This window comes from Anomaloglossus baeobatrachus, chromosome 6, assembly GCF_048569485.1.
Source record: "Anomaloglossus baeobatrachus isolate aAnoBae1 chromosome 6, aAnoBae1.hap1, whole genome shotgun sequence".
Taxonomy (NCBI): domain Eukaryota; kingdom Metazoa; phylum Chordata; class Amphibia; order Anura; family Aromobatidae; genus Anomaloglossus; species Anomaloglossus baeobatrachus.
In genome coordinates this window covers 69706305-69727607 of record NC_134358.1, presented here as the reverse complement: position 1 = coordinate 69727607, position 21303 = coordinate 69706305, and the positions used below count along the sequence as shown (strand labels likewise).

The 21303-nt window shown below is 42.0% G+C and overlaps 1 protein-coding gene across 50 annotated transcripts in view; it reads left to right on the top strand.

Annotated features, from left to right (window-relative positions):
• The window catches only part of RIMS2 (regulating synaptic membrane exocytosis 2), a 990720-nt gene that overhangs the window by 459962 nt on the left and 509455 nt on the right, over positions 1-21303 (top strand). For all 50 annotated transcript variants that reach the window (XM_075353016.1, XM_075352970.1, XM_075352974.1 and 47 more), the window contains one exon: positions 4758-5665. In XM_075353016.1, coding sequence (XP_075209131.1) covers positions 4758-5665 — 908 coding nt within the window. The remainder of the gene's footprint in view (positions 1-4757; positions 5666-21303) is intronic.

Sequence of the window (21303 nt, the reverse complement as noted above, 5' to 3'; positions counted from 1 at the left end):
ATGTATTCTGCAAATATTTTCCCTGAAGACATTTCTTTCAGAGGATTATATCCCATAAATCATTATTGGATGGATCATTCTGTATGAATCTGAGATAAGAAACCTCTATATACTTCTGTATAAAATCAGTGGCAGACGACAAATGAGAGCTGCGGCCAGTTACAGGCTGCACTAGTAGCCAACAGCCAGTGATTGCTAGAAGATGATGCGAGTGCAGAAAGTAAAGAAACTAACGGTAGCATTGGGACCGGAGTAATGGTGCGTGACTTCTTTAATTTGTTTCACATTTTTCTGTGAGGTTTTAAAACAAAGAAAAATAAACATTTTAGTAGTCAAGCAACTCATTTAAGGCATATGTCATTTCTTTATTTTGTATATTTAAAAACTCAACGTTTAAAATCAGTTTAGTCCTTATTAAGATAACTGAATAGAGATGAGCAGATCAATGTGTGGAGGATCAACAATAAGTCAAATTTGTTGAAATTGACTGAAAAAAACAAACCACAAAAAAACCCAAAACTTGACTGGTAGCATACACAGTGCTGAAGCATCAGAGGGCTCTCTCCTAAGTCTATCTTTCTCCCATATCTCCCTGCCCTATCTCACTCCTCTCTCTCTCTCTCTCTCCTCTCTTGTATCTCTCCTCTCTTATCTCTCCTTCCTCCCCTTCTTCTTTCTCCTATCTCACTCTTATATCTCACTCCTGTCTCTTTCCTATTTATCTTATCTCTCTCTTTCTCCCAAATCTCCCTCTTCTTTCCTATCTCTCCCCATCTCTCTCATATTTCTTTCCTATATCTCCTTTATCCCACTCCTCTCATTTCTCTCTTGTATTGCTCATATCACTCTCTGCTATCACTTACCTCTTTCCTGTTTCCCTTATCTTTCTATCTTTCTCATTTCTTCCTCCCATATCTCCCTTCTTTGTCCTATCTCTCCCCTATATCTGCCATATCTCCCATATCTCTCATCCCTCATATTTCTCTCCTATATCTCCCTCCTATCTCTCTTATCTCTTTCCTCTTTCTCCTATCTCTCTCCTATATCTCATGCCTTTCTCTTTCCTATTTCTCTTATCTCTCTGATATATCTCCCTGCTCTCTCCTATCTCACTCCCCTCTCTCTACTATCTCTCTCATCTTTGTCTCCTCTCTCATCATTCTCTCCTATCTCCCTACTCTCTCCTATCTCTCTTCTCTCCTATCTTTCTCATATGTCTCCTTTCTTGTATATCCTATCTTATCTATCTTTACTCTTCCCTCTTTTGCCTATCTCTCTTATATCTCATTCCTATCTTTCCTATGTCTCTTAACTATCTCTTTCTGATCTCTTCCTCCCATATCTCCCTTCTCTCTCCTATCTCTCTCCTATATCTCTAATTTCTCATATTGCTCTTATCTCTCTCATCTTTCTCCTTTCATGTCATGCATATGTCTATCTCCTCTCTCCTATCTCTCTGATTTCTCTTTAATTTTTCTCCTATCTCTCTCCTGTATCACACTCCCATATCTCACTCCTCTCATCTTTCTCACCTATCTCTTTCTATCTCTATCTCTTCCTTCTATCTCGCGCCCATATCTCACTCCTCTCATCTCTCTCACCTATCTCTTTCTATCTCTTCCTTCTCTTATATCTCGCTCCCATATCTCACTCCTCTCATCTCTCTCACCTATCTCTTTCTATCTCTTCCTTCTCTTATATCTCGCTCCCATATCTCACTCCGCTCATCTCTTTCTCCTCTTTCTATCTCTTCCTTCTCTCTCTTATATCTCACTCCCATATGTCACTCCTCTCATCTCTCTCACCTATCTCTTTCGGTCTCTTCCTTCTCTCTCCTTTATCTCACTCCCATATCTCACTCCTCTCATCTCTCACCTATCTCTTTCTGTCTCTTCCTTCTCTCTCCTTTATCTCGCTCCCATATCTCACTCCTCTCATCTCTCACCTATCTCTTTCTATCTCTTCCTTCTCTCTCTTATATCTCACTCCCATATCTCACTCCTCTCATCTCTCTCTCCTATCTCTTTCTGTCTCTTCCTTCTCTCTCCTTTATCTCACTCCCATATCTCACTCCTCTCATCTCTCTCTCTCCTATCTCTTTCTATCTCTTCCTTCTCTCGCCTTTATCTCACTCCCATATCTCACTCCTCTCATCTCTCTCTCCTATCTCTTTCTGTCTCTTCCTTCTCTCTCTTATATCTCACTCCCATATCTCACTCCTCTCATCTCTCTCACCTATCTCTTTCTATCTCTTCCTTCTCTCTCTTATATCTCCCTCCCATATCTCACTCCTCTCATCTCTCTCTCCTATCTCTTTGTATCTCTTCATTCTCACTCTTATATCTCGCTCCCATATCTTACTCCGCTCATCTCTTTCACCTCTTTCTATCCCTTCCTTCTCTCTCTTATATCTCAGTCCCATATCTCACTCCCCTCATCTCTCTCTCCTATCTCTTTCTGTCTCTCTTCCTTCTCTCTCCTTTATCTCACTCCCATATCTCACTCCCCTCATCTCTCTCTCCTATCTCTTTCTATCTCTTCCTTCTCTCGCCTTTATCTCACTCCCATATCTCACTCCTCTCATCTCTCTCTCCTATCTCTTTCTGTCTCTTCCTTCTCTCTCCTTTATCTCACTCCCATATCTCACTCCTCTCATCTCTCTCTCCTATCTCTTTCTGTCTCTTCCTTCTCTCGCCTTTATTTCACTCCCATATCTCACTCCTCTCATCTCTCTCTCCTATCTCTTTCTATCTCTTCCTTCTCTCTCTTATATCTCACTCCCATATCTCACTCCTCTCATCTCTCTCTCCTATCTCTTTTTATCTCTTCCTTCTCTCTCTTATATCTCCCTCCCATATCTCACTCCTCTCATCTCTCTCTCCTATCTCTTTCTATCTCCTCCTTCTCTCTCTTATATCTCGCTCCCATATCTCACTCCTCTCATCTCTCTCTCCTATCTCTTTCTATCTCTTCCTTCTCTCGCCTTTATCTCACTCCCATATCTCACTCCTCTCATCTCTCTCTCCTATCTCTTTTTATCTCTTCCTTCTCTCTTATATCTCCCTCCCATATCTCACTCCTCTCATCTCTTTCACCTATCTCTTTCTATCTCTTCCTTCTCTCTTTTATCTCACTCCTATCTTTCTGATATGTGTCTCCAATGAGTTGTCATTTCAGTATTGTGTTTTACAGCAAATTAATTATATGCAAAATTACTTTTTGGGGAAAAGGGAAAATTCAGAGAACCTGGTAAATTCAAATTTGAAAAGATCCGCTCATCTCTCCTCCTGAAGATTTATGAAAGATATGCTAATCTAAACTATACCATTCTTGTAATATCCTAAGATACTATTACTTCAAGAAAGTGATACAGGAGTCAGTATATGTCTTAGGAGCCATGTTCCATTTCACTACCAACTTGACAAATGATAAAATTTCTTCCAAGAGTCATTATTGCACTCCCATCTAATTCTCTGGCTCAGTGATGGATTACTGCGTGCTACAACACATTTCAGTCAATAAGGTACAATCAAGCAGGGCCTCACTATTCATGGTATGAATATCTGCAGAAAAGATTGCTTCTGCTAAAACTTACATAAGGATTGAATGCAATGGGAGCACGTATGAGGCATTTTGGTTAACTTCTTATGTGATCGAAGACAAAATTTTTAGTTCATTCTGTCCACAAGGTTTTGACTAAGACAAAATAATATGGCCTCATGCTCAAAAAACCATTCAAAATCTGCTTTACAGAGATTGTAATAGAAGTTAGAACATTTTGAGATATTTGTAAGGCATCGTGTGACCTTTATACCCATAAGCAACATTAAGGTAGTAATGTGATCGATACGGCATTGAAAACTGTACCTGTCACAGGTGACACAGTCCTGTGATACCCGGCTATAGAAGGTCACAGCAATTGGCTGCACAAGCTGCTACCTGACCTTGTATTATTTCTGCTTGGTTTTCATCCCTTCCCCTTTAGGACCCTGCCTTAACATTTCAGCTGCTTTTCATCAGTACTCCCTTGGTGTTTTTATATACCTTCACTTCCTTTTACTCATTGCTGGTGATAGCTATATACCCATTGCAAGTTTTCAGTGCAAGCAGTCGGTTTGGATACATCTAGAGAATCTTTGTGGTCGTGGCAGTTCCTTTCTGAGTCATCTGGAGATAAGTTTTTCTTTCACATCCCCCCCCCCCCATTTGTTATCCCTGTTTCTTCTTTAGTGCTTAGTAGGGTTGAATAGACGCTCATCCTATCCGCTCCCTATATAGGGCCTACTTCAGGATCAGGTATCCGGCTCAGTGGATAGTTGTGGAACCTATCTAGGGTGGTGAGTGAAGCCAGGACCCATCGGTAGGCTTGGTCAGGGGTCACCATCTTCCCCTTCCCTAGGCACAGGGTCTGTCTTCCCTTCCTTTTAGCTATTCACTGAGTACTTCCCTGTACCTAACGTGACAGTACCATAATCTTGCTGGAACATCCCAATGACTTTAATCTGTATCGTGTCTCCACCATTAGATGATGACACATCCTAACATGTTATCATTTCTACAAATGGGAAGAACCATCTTACCTTGCAGATTCATTTTCAGATTTTTTTTTTCACCTGAGGTCACAACATTTTGCGGGGAAATTAATTATACATATTGAGTCTCAGAAATGAGTATAAAAATCTCTAAGTTATGGTATTGTCATAAAAGACTACATATTATGCCATTAATTAATAGATTTAATTTGATTTATATTACAGGAAAAGAAGCCCGTCAATATCCAGAGATCAGAATCGACAATACGACGAAGATATAGGGGAACATTCACAGTATGTTACAACAGATAGCGCAATGCCTAGATCACCTTCGGATTATTCTGAGAGGCGATCACCACGTGGGCCTCAGCACTATGAAGATCCTGAACATGGCGATTACAGGAGAAGTCGGCGGCGTTCCAACGAGTATTCAGTAGATGAAGAGGACATTCAGGACAGGGATGAATATGAGAGACAAAGGCGAGAGGAGGAGTATCAGGCCAGGTATAGAAGTGACCCTAATTTGGCTAGGTATCCCGTTAAACCCCAACCTTATGAGGAGCAAATGCGTATCCATGCAGAAGTGTCCCGGGCTCGCCATGAAAGAAGACATAGTGATGTATCTTTAGCCCATACGGAGTTAGAAGAATCTCGTATGTCTATGTTGAGGCTGGATCGGCCGTCTAGACAAAGGTCCGCATCTGAGCGCAGAGCAGCCATGGAGAGCCAACGCTCTTATTCTATAGAAAGAACTAGAGATGTGCAGGGACCAGGTCCTGGTCGGCAAAGGAACTCAAATCATAGTCCCCCAACACCTAGAAGAAGCCCCATTCCTAACGATAGGCCAGATTTAAGACGCACAGATTCTTTGCGAAAGCAACACCATTTGGATCCAAGTTCTGCTGTAAGGAAAACGAAAAGGGAAAAAATGGAAACCATGCTAAGGAACGATTCTCTCAGTTCAGACCAGTCTGAATCAGTCCGGCCGCCACCACCTAAGCCTCATAAAACAAAAAAGGGAGGTAAAACGCGCCAGATATCATTGAGTAGTTCAGAGGAAGAGTTGGCATCTACGCCTGAATATACGAGTTGTGACGATGTGGAGATTGAAAGTGAAAGTGTGAGTGAAAAAGGTAAGGTTCGTCTACGGGATGTCTATTATGTGTGTATATTTCACGATGTTTCTTTTAACGGTCAATTCTGCTGTAGCCACGAAACGTTGTGTGACGAAATTCATGTGATTGACTTTATTTCTGCATTGTTAAAGCCACAATATTCCTAAGATACCTCTGAGCATTGCTAAGGTTGTGTTGTATAAATGGTTTCATATTGGCCCATTTTGTGTGTCGCATGGTAAAATCGCAGACGTCTGTGTGCCTAAAACATGTGTTATGAGTCCTAAATATTTCGGTTGTTTTTGATTATGTCTATAGAGGTTTTCATTGATGGCCATAAAATGTTCAAAGGAATTGGTGGATTCTAACTGGCTGGTAAGGTCTACACATCATGAGCCCTAACCTGCAGTTACATACCTTCAAGACATTTTGAGAGAGCCTTAAGTTGGAGACTAATGTCCACGGTGTCTTGTCTATCTCTGTTGTATATAAAGAAGGTACAGGTGATACAGATGTGTCTGCCCTTACCGTTATAAAAAAGGTTAAAGGGGGTTCTACAAGAAAGTAATAAAATGTCCCCCCCGTCACATAACTCAAACGTCACTAAGTCGTAGTCAAGTGTCCGGATGAGATGCAGTCTAAAGAAGCTGAGGTCTTGAGACCAGTCTCAACTGACAGAGGAGCTGTAGCATAAACACATGTACAGGAGCTGGTGGAAAAGTTTGTGACAGGAGCAGAAATAAATCATTTTGGCTAAAGGTGCATGGATGACTAATGTTGTAGAAAAAAAATCCTTTGTGTTCAGTTGATGAAAAAAAGATTTATTTCTTCTCCAGTCACAGCCCTGTGCTTACAGTACAGCTCCTCTGTCAGTTGAGACAGAGATCTCGGGTGTTGTTTCTTTAGACTGTGTGAGAGAATACAATCCATTTTGTTCTTATAGAAACCATATTGTCTTATTACAGAGTGATGTCACATGGGTGGGAAAGTTTCACATTTCTATACACAACCTCTTATTGGTGCATAGTTCTGAGAAGTTATTTCTTTGTTTGGGATACTATATAAACTGGTCACACGATGTAATAAAGCAGAAACTTTCAGTGCACCACAAAGCATGTGTGCTGCAATGTGAGCGCTCTTAAAACAAATCTTATTAATTTGGCGTTCCAATGGCATAGAAAGAGTGTATTTCTCTCACAACTGGAACCTATCCTGACAAGTGACTATGACGGGTTGTCTTTTGAATTACCTTACGGGCAACATTTTATTACATACATGGAGAACCTCTAAGATTTCTAATTTTTCATGACACAAATTCAATATTTTATAGGGACATGCTTACAAAATCTTCCACAGGTTGCAATCCACATCACAACTACTGGCATAGACAACTCCAAACAAAGTTTTGAAAAATCTTGGATCTTGTCACACATCTCATGGTATTTTGGTCGAAAAGTCAATGGATGGAAGGACACATCAAAGAAGAAGTATTCTCGATTTATGCATGTTCATTGTGTATTCTTACTAATGTCAGTTTCATTTGATCCTGTAGCACATACCTGGAATGATCTGACAGAAAAGGAGGTGGAATTCGGCAACAAAAAATGTCTTAGGTACGACTAAGGAAGCTCTCTTCCGAAACGCGTCAACTGCGTCCTCTTGTCTGTATGTGTAATGGATTTTAATTAGCACTAATAAACGAGATTTTAATGATGGATATTTTCCCTGAATGAAGACGTTTTTTGTTGCCGAATTCCACCTCCTTTTCTGCAAGTTTTTTAGCCTTTGTTTTCCGTTCACCGTCTGGCTTCTTCCATGGATGGACATTTATAGTGAGTGGTGAGCTGTATAATCTTGTTTACCGGAATGATCTGAGTTCACTTTATATATTTTTGTTTTTATGACCAGCTTTTACTGTACTTTTTTTTTGGGTCGGATATATGACCAGCCTTTATTGTAAGATTTTTGTTGGTTTTCTATATTTCGAGAAAGTTTATATATTTGGGCGATGAGAATTATTTTATGTACAGATATAATGTACTGCATTGATATAAATAGGGATGGACGGAGCTGAGGATCTAAGCTCACTTGAGAATTTCATAATTTGGGACAACACGTAGCCGGATTGTATACGAGATTGGCACATCAACACTTGGCTCAGCTACAGCCAGCTTAGTGACTGACAATTGATGACAGCAAATCCACTGGAGTGATTAGTTCTAGATTGATACAGTTCATTATTTAAACATTTATGGTCATTAAACACAATGAAAGACGGAAGATGGAAGACAAGAAGCTCAAGCATGCTAAATGGAAATCATTTCAGACGTTATGATTGTGCTAATCTAGAATGCAAAGGCCCAATTTTTTAAAACAAATTTTATGGACATTGTTTAGTAGTTTTGACTTGTGAGGAAAGACAAGGTCGTAAACCCCCCACCAATTGCTTAAACTAAGGTGCAGAAGTACGATATTTTGCGGTTTATAAGACGCACCCCAAATTTAGACAGAAAAAGGGTCCGTCTTACAATCCGGTGGTGTCAGCGATGGTGCAGCGGGGTCACAGGAGGCAGGGGCGGTGGTAGAGTAGGGTACTACTGTGGGCGGTACGGCGGGTGTCCCAGATACTGGCTGCGGGCGCTGTGAGTGAGGCAGGCAAGATCCAGAAACTGTCGGCGGTGCGGACTTCAAAGATATGGCACCCGGAGTCGGCACGTGCGCAGATTAAGCTATCTGCTCAATGACAAGACAAGATCTCATCTGCGCACGTGCCGACTCCGGAAACCATTATTTGAACCCCACACCACCACCATTTCAAGATGGTCCCTGCCAGTGCTTCACTTCCTGCAGCACAGCACAGCGCAGCCCCAGCAGCTTAGTGCAGTGTCTGCAGCTCCAGCAGCACAGCGCCCGCAGCATTGCCGCTATCTCCTACTACCATTCTCCACTACCTCCTGGTATGCTACATTTGGATTCTAAGACACACTCCTCATTTTCCTCCCAAATTTTTGGGAGGAAAGTCCGTCTGATAGTCCGAAAATACGCTACTTGGCTAATCTTCTGATCACTTGCAGAGCTGTTTACAGAACTATAGACTTCTGTCTTTCGTTAAAAGTTATTACCTACCCATAAGCTAATTCGCAGATTAGTGGGGTCCAATTATTGTATTTTCCATCAATCCTGAGAAAGAATTTGACAATTAATGAGATTGGTGAATTTTTCAATGGTCGGTCCAACACTGATCAACAGTTATCACTCGTCCTTCAGATAAACACCATAGGAACTTTTAATGTTGGAGATAACCCTTTAAGCTATTGATGGGGGTCTCAGGACTCCAAATTCTAGTGATCAACACTACTGACTGATGGATATAACATCTCTGACATTTTTAAAGGGAATCTGTCAGTAGGTTTTTACTATGTAAGTTGAAGCCATCATGCTGCAAGGGTTAACACTGAAAATTTAGGAATGCCTGTATTGTCAAGGTCCTAGCTGTTGTTTATTTGCTATATTAGTTTAAGCAGCATGACTTATCATTCTTGGACTACAAAGTCATGTGCATGGCACTTCCCCTACCCTCCCAGCTCACTGTCAATGTACAATCTCTTTAGAGAGCCTGGTGTGAGCGGGGACAGCTCTCTCAGCTCTGCTACATGGCTAAATCTAAAAATTCTGATTGTGTCATAACGGCTGCAGCCAGTAATCTAAGTGATACATCATTGGATTCAGAATCTCCTTGCCTACATCATGTTTCTCTCAAATGAGGTAGCAAAAACCTGCTGATAGATTCCTTTTAACAGTTTACCCTTTAAAGCATATCTCCATGTTATGCACGATGCACCTTTTCTTGTTTGTTTTATGTGTTTTTATCCTTAAGCTGATTGATTACTTTGCAATCTTAACTTTCCTACATGTTATATCATACGAGGCAAAACATTTGGACTACTGTAACTTGCAATGCCCAACGCGAAGGGTAGATCCAGATATTGTGTTGTCACTTTCCAGGATATAGTGCGTGCTTTCCCATTACACTTGTTAGTGGTTACCCAAGAAGAAGGAGATCAAATGGCTTATATTGATCAATGTAAAGGAGTTGTCCAGTCTAAGAAGAAAGGTCTGCTGTCACTGTATGTGACTACAGACTACCGAATCATATCAGTGTGCAATGCACACACTGTCACGACTCCCCTGTATTACCTGTGCAGGTGGACAGTCATGTGACCGCATGTGTACGATTTGTATACTCTGATTCACATGCCGACTAGACTCTCTTCTCCTTTGCTAGAACTTTAAGCAGCGTAGGAAAGTCTAGTCGGCATGTAACCGTAAGAAAGTAAATTTCTTAAAAGGATTTTCTCAAAAACAAAGTTAATTTAAAAGTTGATTTTAATCAATATATCTTGGAATAATAATAATTTCCACAATTGGATGTGTTTAAAAAAAAAAAAAAAAAGTGCTGAGAATTTTATAAATGTGCCCATGCTATGTATTGTGTAATGGCCGAGTCTGACGGACACGCTGATGTCAGCTGCCAGACTCTGATTGGCTAGTGGCTAATATAGGTAATTGCGGTGCAGGGAGCTGGTCTCTGCACCGCAATACATTTCATTTAAATATATGTCCAAAGAGACAAATTCTGCTGGAAAGAAGCGCTGGCATCGGCGCCCCCCTTGGACTGGGCCTCGAGCATCACAGGAGCTCCGGTGCCTGCAGGGACCGTATGATGCAGGGTCAAGTGTTTGAGACTCATGCTCTAGATGAAAACTTTTGGCAGAAAAGGCGTTATAGTATATTAGAAAGTTGCAGAACTATTTCCTATACTAGGACTAAGCTATACTCACATAAGAAACTGCTATATTTTCCAAAGGGAACCCACACGAACACTAGGTTCCTATAAAATTGATGCTAGGATTTTTCCCAGATTCTTTATATATCTGACATATTTTATTGTATTTGGGGTTGAGCGGTTTGCACCAATTTTTTGTATATGCAAAACTGCAAATTTTAAGCCGCTTTGTTTTAGAGCCCAATTTTGTGTGTGAAAGTGGTGGGAACTAGTTGACTTACAAAGATATAACTTTCTGATGCACGAACAGGCAAAATATGTGACACATTTATTAAGCGACTTGTGTTTCTCAATAAAGGTGTCTCATTTTACTCCAGCATACTATGTACTAGGACCAACGTGCAAAAATGTCTACTTGTTAAGAAGAAAGGGTGCAGTTATGGGGTTTCCCAATGGCTTTTTTTCTTGACACTTTAGTTTCTATCTACCACAACCAACCTAGGTTTAACAACTTAGTGTTATTCTTGGTAAACCCAAACTCTTCTGGCGCAAAACTTCATAGGCTTGGACAGGGAGCAATGTAAATGCATTTCTTATCAAGGAGCTAACCCCTAGGCTCCGTGAAATGGATGGTATAGAGGGATTTTTAGTCTGACTACTAGCACGGGAGACACAGACAGAAGAAGGCCCCTGTGTTAGAACAGCATATGGTCCCTGTGCAGCCCAGTAATGCTCCCCTTTATGCATCTGTAACGAAAGCTTGGTATGTTGGAGGTGGAATCAGGATCCCAACCTCGTGGGCCGGCTACACAGTTGTACCAATGAAATCGCTGTCTCTGAGATTTTGTATTTTGTTATTTTAGAGTTATTATTTTTTTACTACTTTTACATATTTTCTTTCTTTTGCAGAATTAGAGTATGGTAAAGGCCATATATATATATATATATATATATATATATATATATATGTATATGTATATATATATGTATATGTATATATATATATATATATATATGTATATATATTATATATATATATATATATATATATATATATATATATATATATATAATGTGTGTGTGTGTGTATATATATATATATATATATGTATGTATGTATATATGTATGTATGTGTATATATATATAACATATATATATACATATATATATATATATATATGTATAAAAAATATATATGTATATATATACACATATATATAGTACAGACCAAAAGTTTGGACACACCTCATTCAAAGAGTTTTCTTTATTTTCATGGCTCTCAAAATTGTAGATTCACATTGAAGGCATCATAACTATAAATTAAAACTACTACTTAGTTCCTAAGTCAGCGTAGGTGTAATCTTGATTACTATTTGAAAAAGGCAACTAAACCTCTAAACTAAAGACTTATTAGTTAAACTTAACTTTTCATTTTTCAAAAAGTTAAATAATTATATAAAATTCACTGTACATACATTTAAGAACACTTAGTGAGGGAACAGCTCATTCTAATTCCTTTATGGAGAGTCTCAATCTTATCTACCTCCTACGTTGACTGCATAATGGCCGCATATTGTTTCTTGTCAGCAACCATTATTAGTAAACGCTGTCCTGACTCTAGCTATTAACATTCTAAGGATTAAGCCTCCCCAACATGTTTCATCTATGCAGGCTTTATCAGGGGAGCATATAAGGCTTATATGTTCCCTTGATGAATCCTGCATAGGTGAAACATGTTGGTGAGGCTTAATCCTTAGAATTTTAATAGCTAGAGTCAGGACAGCGTTTACTTAAGGCCGCTTCACACGCTACGACATCGCAAGCAATTGCTAGCGATGTCGAGCGCAAAAGCACCTGCCCCCATCGTACATGCGATATCGTGTGATCGCTGCCGTAGCGAACATTATCGCTACGGCAGCGTCACACGCACATACCTGCTCTAAGTAGTTAAGGCTACGGATTGAACTAGATGGACTTAGTCTCCCTTCAACCTTAAAAAATATGAAACTATGGAATGAAATACTTAAAAAAGTGTGAAATATGTGAAAATACATCTTATATTCTAGGTTCTTCAAAGTAGCCACCTTTTGTTTTGATTACTGCTTTGCACACTCTTGGAATTCTCTTGATGAGGTTCAAGAGGTAGTCACTGGAAATGGTTTTCACTTCACAGGTGTAACCTGTCAGGTTTAATAAGTGGGATTTCTTGCCTTATAAATGGGGTTGGGACCATCAGTTGTGTTGTGCAGAAGTCTGGTGGATACACAGCTGATAGTCCTACTGAATAGACTGTTAGAATTTGTATTATGGCAAGAAAAAATCAGCTAAGTAAAGAAAAACGAGTGGCCATCATTACTTTAAGAAATGAAGGTCAGTCAGTTTGGGAAAACTTTGAAAGTGTGCAAAAACCATCAAACGCTACAAAGAAACTGGCTCACATGAGGACCGCCTCAGTAAAGGAAGACCAAGAGTCACCTCTGCTGCGGAGGATAAGTTTATCCGAGTCACCAGCCTCAGAAATCGCAGGTTAACAGGAGCTCAGATCAATGCCACACAGAGTTCTAGCAGCAGACACATCTCTAGAACAACTGTTAAGAGGAGACTTTGTGCAGCAGGCCTTCATGGTAAAATAGCTGCTAGGAAACCACTGCTAAGGACAGGCAACAAGCAGAAGAGACTTGTTTGGGCTAAAGAACACAAGGAATGGACATTAGACCAGTGGAAATCTCTGCTGTGGTCTGATGAGTCCAAATTTGACATCTTTGGATCCAACCACTTTGTCTTTGTGTGACACAGAAAAGGTGAACGGATGAACTCTACATGGCTGGTTCCCACCGTGAAGCATGGAGGAGGAGGTGTGATGTTGTGGGGGGCTTTGCTGGTTACACTGTTGGGGATTTATTCAAAATTGAAGGCATACTGAACCAGCATGGCTACCACAGCATCTTGCAGCAGCATGCTATTCCATCTAGTTTGCGTTTAATTGGACAATCATTTATTTTTCAACAGGACAATGACCCCAAACACACCTCCAGGCTGTGTAAGGGCTATTTGACTAAGAAGGAGAGTGATGGGGTGCTACGCCAGATGACCTGGCCTCCACAGTCACCAGACCTGAACCCAATGGAGATGGTTTGGGGTGAGCTGGACCGCAGAGTGAAGGCAAAAGGGCCAACAAGTGCTAAGCATCTCTGGGAACTCCTTCAAGACTGTTGGAAAACCATTTCCGGTGACTACCTCTTGAAGCTCATCAAGAGAATGCCAAGAGTGTGCAAAGCAGTAATCAAAGCAAAAGGTGGCTGCTTTGAAGAACCTAGAATATAAGACATATTTTCAGTTGTCTCACACTTTAAGTATTTCATTCCACATGTGTTAATTCATAGTTTTGATGCCTTCAATGTGAATCTACAATTTTCAGAGTCATGAAAATAAAGAAAACTCTTTGAATGAGGTGTGTCCAAACATTTGGTCTGTATTGTGTATATATGCAGTATATAATTAAGGAAAAATAGATGCCTCCACCTAAACTTATTCTGGAATAAGAAATCTCTCCATTTGTCATTAACCTACAGACGTAGCTCAGCTCGTCCTAGGACAGCCTGAAATTAAATGAATTACATCTTCCATAATGTGGATTTTGTGCTGAATCACTTGGAGCTTTGAGCTCTGCGAATAATCTTTTCCTTCCACAATGAACACGGCTGCTAAAGTGCTATACCCCATTAAGCAAATGTAATATTTGTCTGCTAATTTGTAATGCGAGATGTACATTTAAATCAGGTTATTGACCAGTGATCCTAATGTCCTCTACTTGTTACACGCAGTTACAGTGAGCTCACCGCAATGAACGCTTCTACTATGACTATAAATTATGTTGCATTTAACGGAATCGTATATACATAGACGGGTATGTCGGGCCGTAACTATAGGGGGTGCAAAAGGAGCAGTCGCAGCAGAAACATGGTGCATAAGACGGGGGGGGGCCCAAAGACCTCTCTGCTGCATAAGAAAACACTATTGTAGGTTGAAGGGTCCTGTACCAGATTGTTCATTAGGACCTGTCACGGTCGTCTCTCTATTTTTTGGAGACTAATGACGGATTCAGGGTTGGAAGCCCTCATTTCCATCTGGGACTCTACATTTTTTTCAGTGCTTAATGCATTAATGTCAGTTTTGTTGTCCAGCAGCTGAATGTTTGAGCTGCAGCTGCTTTGTAGCCGTGTTTCCCAGCAATCCTTGCTGAAGATACAAACTCATTGTTCTCTAGCTGCCTTGGTGGAAGGTCCTGCTGAGGAGTTGTCCTGAACTTGGGCTATTTCCTTTTTTCATTGCTGTTTCCCCGGTTTGTCTTTCCTTCCCTTGTATCGTATTAGTGCAGCAGTGGGTCTAGTGAACCTCACCTGCCTGTCACTAGCCAGGGCATTTACATGACTTCGCAGGGTCTCTGGTTTCTGCTTGGGAACAGTTGCTGACACTGTATAGGGCTTGGCTAGGAGAATAGGGAGAGCTGCAGGTGAGGATAGGAGGTGTCCCATCTACCCCTCTCACTAGCTACAGAGCCCTCCGCTGTTATCATGTCCCCTTTGTTTGTTGTGTTTTTTCGTTATGTGTCAGATGCCCGTAGGTCTGAACGCACTTGGCAAGCGTGACAGGACTTTTCAACTTTTTACTACTGGTTTGGCATATGGAAAATAAAAAGCAAAATGGAGCTACATGTGATCAGAGGAAGACATATCACCAGTACAGCTGCACAGAGGTCTGTAATGAAGCTGATCTGAGCAATGTTTCTCAGCAGTGCTTGTTGTGAATGTTAGTTATGTCTTGGCTGCTGGGAGGCTCCCTCTGGTGGCCAGGAAGGGTTTGGACAGAGACCAGGTGGGTTGTGCAGTGGGTGTTTCCTTTCCTAACTCTCTGCCTATTTAAGTCCTGGTCTGATTGCAGGCTGTTGCCGGATGTCAGTTGTTCTTTGTATCTCTAGCCTGCTTAATCCTGCTTTACACCACATCCACTCCAGATAAGTTCTTGCTCTTTATTTATTTTCTGGTTCTTTGCTTATCTGGGTTTGTCATTTGTTGTGGTTGGTTTCAGTTTATTTCCTTCCAGGGATTTTCCCCCTCAGTGGATTGTTGAGGAACTCCCTGCAGTTCTGTGTGGAGTATAGATCCTTTGGGTCCATGTGTTTGTGGCTTGTTGAATTTGTTATAATTCTTGTTTTCTGTTCATTGGTATGACAAGGGCACCTGGTATAGGACGGAGTTCAGATCGAGCGATCTGAGGGCCTTTTTGTACTATCAGGAAGTTGGTATTTTGCAGGGTTTTTCTCTGTCAACCATCAGTCCCTTTCCTGTCCTTTCCTATTTTAGTCAGCGGGGGCCTCACCTTTTGCTAATCCTGTCATCTATCTGTGTATTGTGTTTTTCCTATATCACCGAAGTCTTTGAATGTGGGGGGCTAGCTATTCTTGTCTATTTTCTGAGGCAGAGAGTTATTCATCTTTCCTACCTTTAGGATAGTTAGTTCTCCGGCTGGGTTCACGGTGCACAGGATGTTAGTTCACCCCTCGGCTACTTCTAGTTGTGTTGGTTAGTAAGGGGATGGCGGCCAGATTAGTTGCCAATGCTCTTGTCACCTTTTTGCCAATGATTTGTGATGGTCTTCCATGGTTCCGGATCATAACAAGTGCTGATCACTTCATGTCTCATATCTTTTTTTTTTTTTTTGCTATATATATACTTTTCACGCCAGAGCTTACAGATGCTCAGCGTGCAGCATAGCATAAGGGTAACTACAGTAAATGTAGAGAAGGAAGGCCCTGGCAATAGGGAGCGAGGACACATCCTGCAACTCGCCTCGGCCTGTACCTTACGCTCCCTAACGTTCCTATATGGGTTCTTCCCCCACCCTCCCCCTTTGTCACATGCCTGGGCCCTAGCTCGCCCCAAACTCACTCTGGCAAGTGAGAAAGCCGGTGAGAACACTAGTCTCACCACTACAATAATAGAACACAAGGTAAGGGAGACAGACAGAGGTAAAGTAGATGCAAAAATGAAAACACTTCAAGCTCTTCCAATGCAGCTAAACACCACAGCTGCAATAGTTACGACTGCCCAGCTTCTTCCAGAGATAAGATATTTCCAAAGTGGTCAGCATAGAATGAGAGTCTATAACAGTCTCCCTAGAGCGGGACACACTCGGGATAATACTACTACGTTAACATTTTGAGTAGAAGCGCCAGCATCTGACTACTCTCAATTTGATACCACCACATATTGTTCTTAATCTTAATTTTCTTTTAGTAGCTTCTCACAGCTGGGATTCAAATTCACAACCTGTGTTATAGAAGGAAGAACCTCGAATAGTGAGCCCTAGGCTGCACTGTTGTCTATGAGAGAAAATATAGGTGTTTGGTAGAAAAAATATTTTTGCCTTCTTTTGCACATATCTTTTTTACATGCAAGATTCAGTGCTTATTTCATATATTCACATACAGTGGAACCACGGTTAACAAGTAACCCGGGTTGCGAGTATTTCGCCTAACGAGCAAAGCTTGATGTAAATTTCTAACTCAGTTTACGAGCAAGCTTTGCCGTACGAGCAAGTCCTCACCGCACACACTTCCGGTTCCGTACATCCACCGCGCTCTGACCCGCTCTTGCAGTCCACACAAACACGCATGCACACACACATATTAGGCTCACCTTACCTTCTGTTCCATCGCCGGCCTCCCGGTTCTTGTAGTTCGCCGGTACAGGATGTGTATCTGGTAACCATCGCGACGATGGAGGAATTTCCGCTGTCCGCCACTACTTAAAAGCAGCGGAAGTTCCTCCATCGTCGCAATGGTTACCCGATACACATCCTGTACCGGCGATCTACAAGAACCAGGAGGCCGGCGAGGGAACGTAAGGTAAGGTGAGCATAATATGTGTTTGTGTGTGTGCGTGTTTGTGTGTGCGTGTTTGTGTGTGTTTGTGCGTGTGTGGAATGGCACAATAGGGGACCAGGATGGGACATTGAACAAGTTGTGGAACGAGTTGTCTGCATTCCAATGATTTCCTTTGGGAAATTTTGCTTTGCTAGACGAGTAACTTGGTTTCCAAGCACAGTCCCAGAACGGATTGTTCTCCTAAACCAAGGTTCCACTGTACGTATAAACGGATGGGACAACATGGGGGAACAGATTCTGCGCAGGGGTCTTTGGCTGCTGGCTTGTGCCTCTGCATTAACTGAATGGTTCCTCAAATGCAACTAAAGGCCGCTTTACATGCTGTGATATCGTTACCGACATCGCTAGCGTGCGTACCCGCCCCCATCGGTTGTGTGACATGGGCAAATTGCTGCCCGTGGCGCACAACATCGTTCAGACCCGTTACACTACTTACCTGCCTAGCGACGTTGCTGTGACCGGCGAACCGCCTCCTTTCTAAGGGGGCGGTTCGTTTGGCATCACAGCGACATCACTAAGCGGGCGCCCAATAGAAGCGGAGGGGCGGAGATGAGCGGGACGTAACATCCCGCCCACCTCTTTCCTTCCGCATTGCCGGCGGACGCAGGTAAGGAGAGGTTCCTTGTTCCTGAGGTGTCACACACAGTGAAGTGTGCTGCCGCAGGAACGACGAACTACATCGTACACGCAGCAGCAACGATAATTGAGAATAGGGGGGGGATGTCACCGATTAGCGATTTTGAATGTTTTTGCGACGATTCAATATCGCTCATGGGTGTCACAGGCTACGACATTGCTAACGCGGCCGGATGTGCGTCACAAATTCCGTGACCCCACCGAGATCGCTTGAGTGATCTTGTAGCGTGTAAAGCGGCCTTAACACAAGGTACAAATTTTTAATGAATGGATCATTGAACATTTGATATGATAGCGAGGAAACTAAATAAGGGAAAGCCTTGAATTTCTGGTCAAGGATTTGCTCCTCCAGAATTTCCTTCCTCCACAAGCCTTGTGATCGGTGCATCTAGGGAGAAGATGGAGTGAGGATAGGCTGTATAGTAAGAATTTGCATCCCACACATGTTCCAGCTTCAGGAGACCCATTTTATTAACATAGAGTGCCATTCATTATGCCATGAAATGCCAGAGTAATTAACATTTTTATATCTGTGCTCACAGATTCGTTATCCCTAAGGGATTGGTGCTTTCGGTAAAAAAAAAAAAACTGCAATATGAAGTTCTAAAAAAATGCACATATATACACAAAATAATTCAGCTGGGTGCCCTAAAAAAAAATCCCCCGGTCTTAAAAGTACCGTATTAATTTTCACAAAACATCAGAAAAATTTGTGGCGGTAAAGTTGGATATCCTCAGCTTGCATTTACTGTGGAAAAAAATAAAAAAATAATTTCACTTCTTCGAAGTGAATCATGTTCCAAATTAGACACTTTAAAATTAAAAGGTTACCAAAGAGGAAAAAAATAATAATTTAGGGAAAAAAATTCTTCCAAAAATGTTTAAAACTAATTTAAGGAAAAGAAAAACTCGCCAAAAAGGAACGTGTTCTGAAGCAGTTTCCAATTGAAAACCCTTTTAGGGTTTGAAAGCCTCAAAAAACTCTGCGAAGCCCAGTTTATATAGGTAGACACCGAAGTACAAAAACATATGAAAGGTGGTGTCCACGAGTAGGAGCACCACTTTTCAATCACCAAAGTTCAACTATGTAAAATAATGGAAACTATATTCGCCTCCAGTGTGGGCACCATTCCAGCGATGCCCGCCCTGGTTCTCCCGGTGTTGTGGTTTGGGCCTTAGTTGGAATATTTGTATTGAAACCACTATGGGTAGCACAGGTAGGTAGCGTAGTCGAGGAAGCCAAATGTTGGTATACCGGAGTAGCAGTATCGTATTGAGCATAAGCAGGTAGCATAGTCAGGGGATAGCCAGTGGTTGGTGCACATTAGCAGCATTATCGTACAGATGATAAACAGGTAATGGAGTCAGGGCATAAGCAGAGATCAGTGCACAGAAGCAGCAGTAAAGTATAAATGAGAAGCAAGTAGCATAGTCAGGGGATAGCCAGAGGTCCGTGCACAGAAGCAGTAGTAAAGTATAAATGATAAGCAGGTAGCATAGTCAGGGGATAGCCAGAGGTCAGTGCACAGAAGCAGCAGTAAAGTATAAATGATAAGCAGGTAGCGTAGTCAGGGGATAGCCAGAGGTCAGTGCACAGAAGCAGCAGTAAAGTATAAATGATAAGCAGGTAGCGTAGTCAGGGGATAGCCAGAGGTCAGTGCACAGAAGCAACAATATCTTATAGAAGCATAAGCAGGTAGTGTAGTCAGGGGATAGCAAGAGGTCAGTGCACAGGAACAGCAGTAAAGTATGATTGATAAGCAGGTAGCATAGTCAGGGGAGAGCCAGAGGTCAGTGCACAGGAGCAGCAGTAAAGTATGATTGATAAGCAGGTAGCATAGTCAGGGAATAGCCAGAAGTCCGTTTCAAAGGAGCAACAGGATCTTATAGATGCATAAGCAGGTCGCGTAGTCAGGGCATAGCCAGAGGTCAGTGCAGACAAGCAGCAGTATCATATAGAGGTTAAGCAGGTAGCATAGTCAGGGGATAGCCAGAGGTCAGTTCACAGAAGTACCAGTATTGTATGGAGGATAAGCAGGTAGCATAGTCAGGGGATAGCCAGAGGTCAGTGCACAGAAGTACCAGTATTGTATGGAGGATAAGCAGGTAGCATAGTCAGGGGATAGCCAGAGGTCAGTGCACAGAAGTACCAGTATTGTATGGAGGATAAGCAGGTAGCATAGTCAGGGGATAGCCAGAGGTCAGTGCACAGAAGTACCAGTATTGTATGGAGGATAAGCAGGTAGCGTAGTGAGGGGATAGCCAGAGGTCAGTGCACAGAAGTACCAGTATTGTATGGAGGATAAGCAGGTAGCATAGTCAGGGGATAGCCAGAGGTCAGTGCACAGAAGTACCAGTATTGTATGGAGGATAAGCAGGTAGCATAGTCAGGGGATAGCCAGAGGTCAGTGCACAGAAGTACCAGTATTGTATGGAGGATAAGCAGGTAGCGTAGTGAGGGGATAGCCAGAGGTCAGTGCACAGAAGTACCAGTATTGTATGGAGGATAAGCAGGTAGCATAGTCAGGGGATAGCCAGAGGTCAGTGCACATAAGTACCAGTATTGTATGGGGGATAAGCAGGTAGCATAGTCAGGGGATAGCCAGAGGTCAGTGCACAGAAGTACCACTATTGTATGGAGGATAAGCAGGTATAGGGAGAGGTTGAATATGGGCTGGGAACTCAATATTCTTGCAATGAAAGAAGTGGAAGGCCAGGTTTAAATAGGGTGTTCAATCACAGGGTGGAGGCAATCAGCAACAACACAGGTACTGGTATTTGGGTTATTATTATTTATTATTATTATTATTATTATAGCGCCATTTATTCCATAGAGCATTACATGTGACTAGGGGTGTACATAATAAAAACAAGTACAATAATCATGAACAATACAAGGCACAGACTGGTACAGGAGAAGAGAGGACCCTGCCCGCGAGGGTTCACAGTCTACAAGGGATGGGTGAGGGTACAGTAGGTGAGGGTACAGAGAGTCATGTGATGCTATGGTGGACTGAGGGTTACTGCAGGTTTTAGGCTTGTCGGAAAAGGGGGGGTCTTCAGGTTCCTTTTGAAGGTTCCCATGGTAGGTGAGAGTCTGAAATGCTGTGGTAGAGAGTTCAAGAGTATGAGGGAGGCGCGGGAGAAATCTTGTATAAGATTGTGGGAAGAGGAGATAAGGGTTGGCAAGGAACTGTCCAGAGAGCTGAGTAACTAAAGGGGAAGAGATTCTGCCTGGTGTAAGGTAGTCGCTCGTTTCGAGTCCCGAGACCCATGTGACGTTGTAT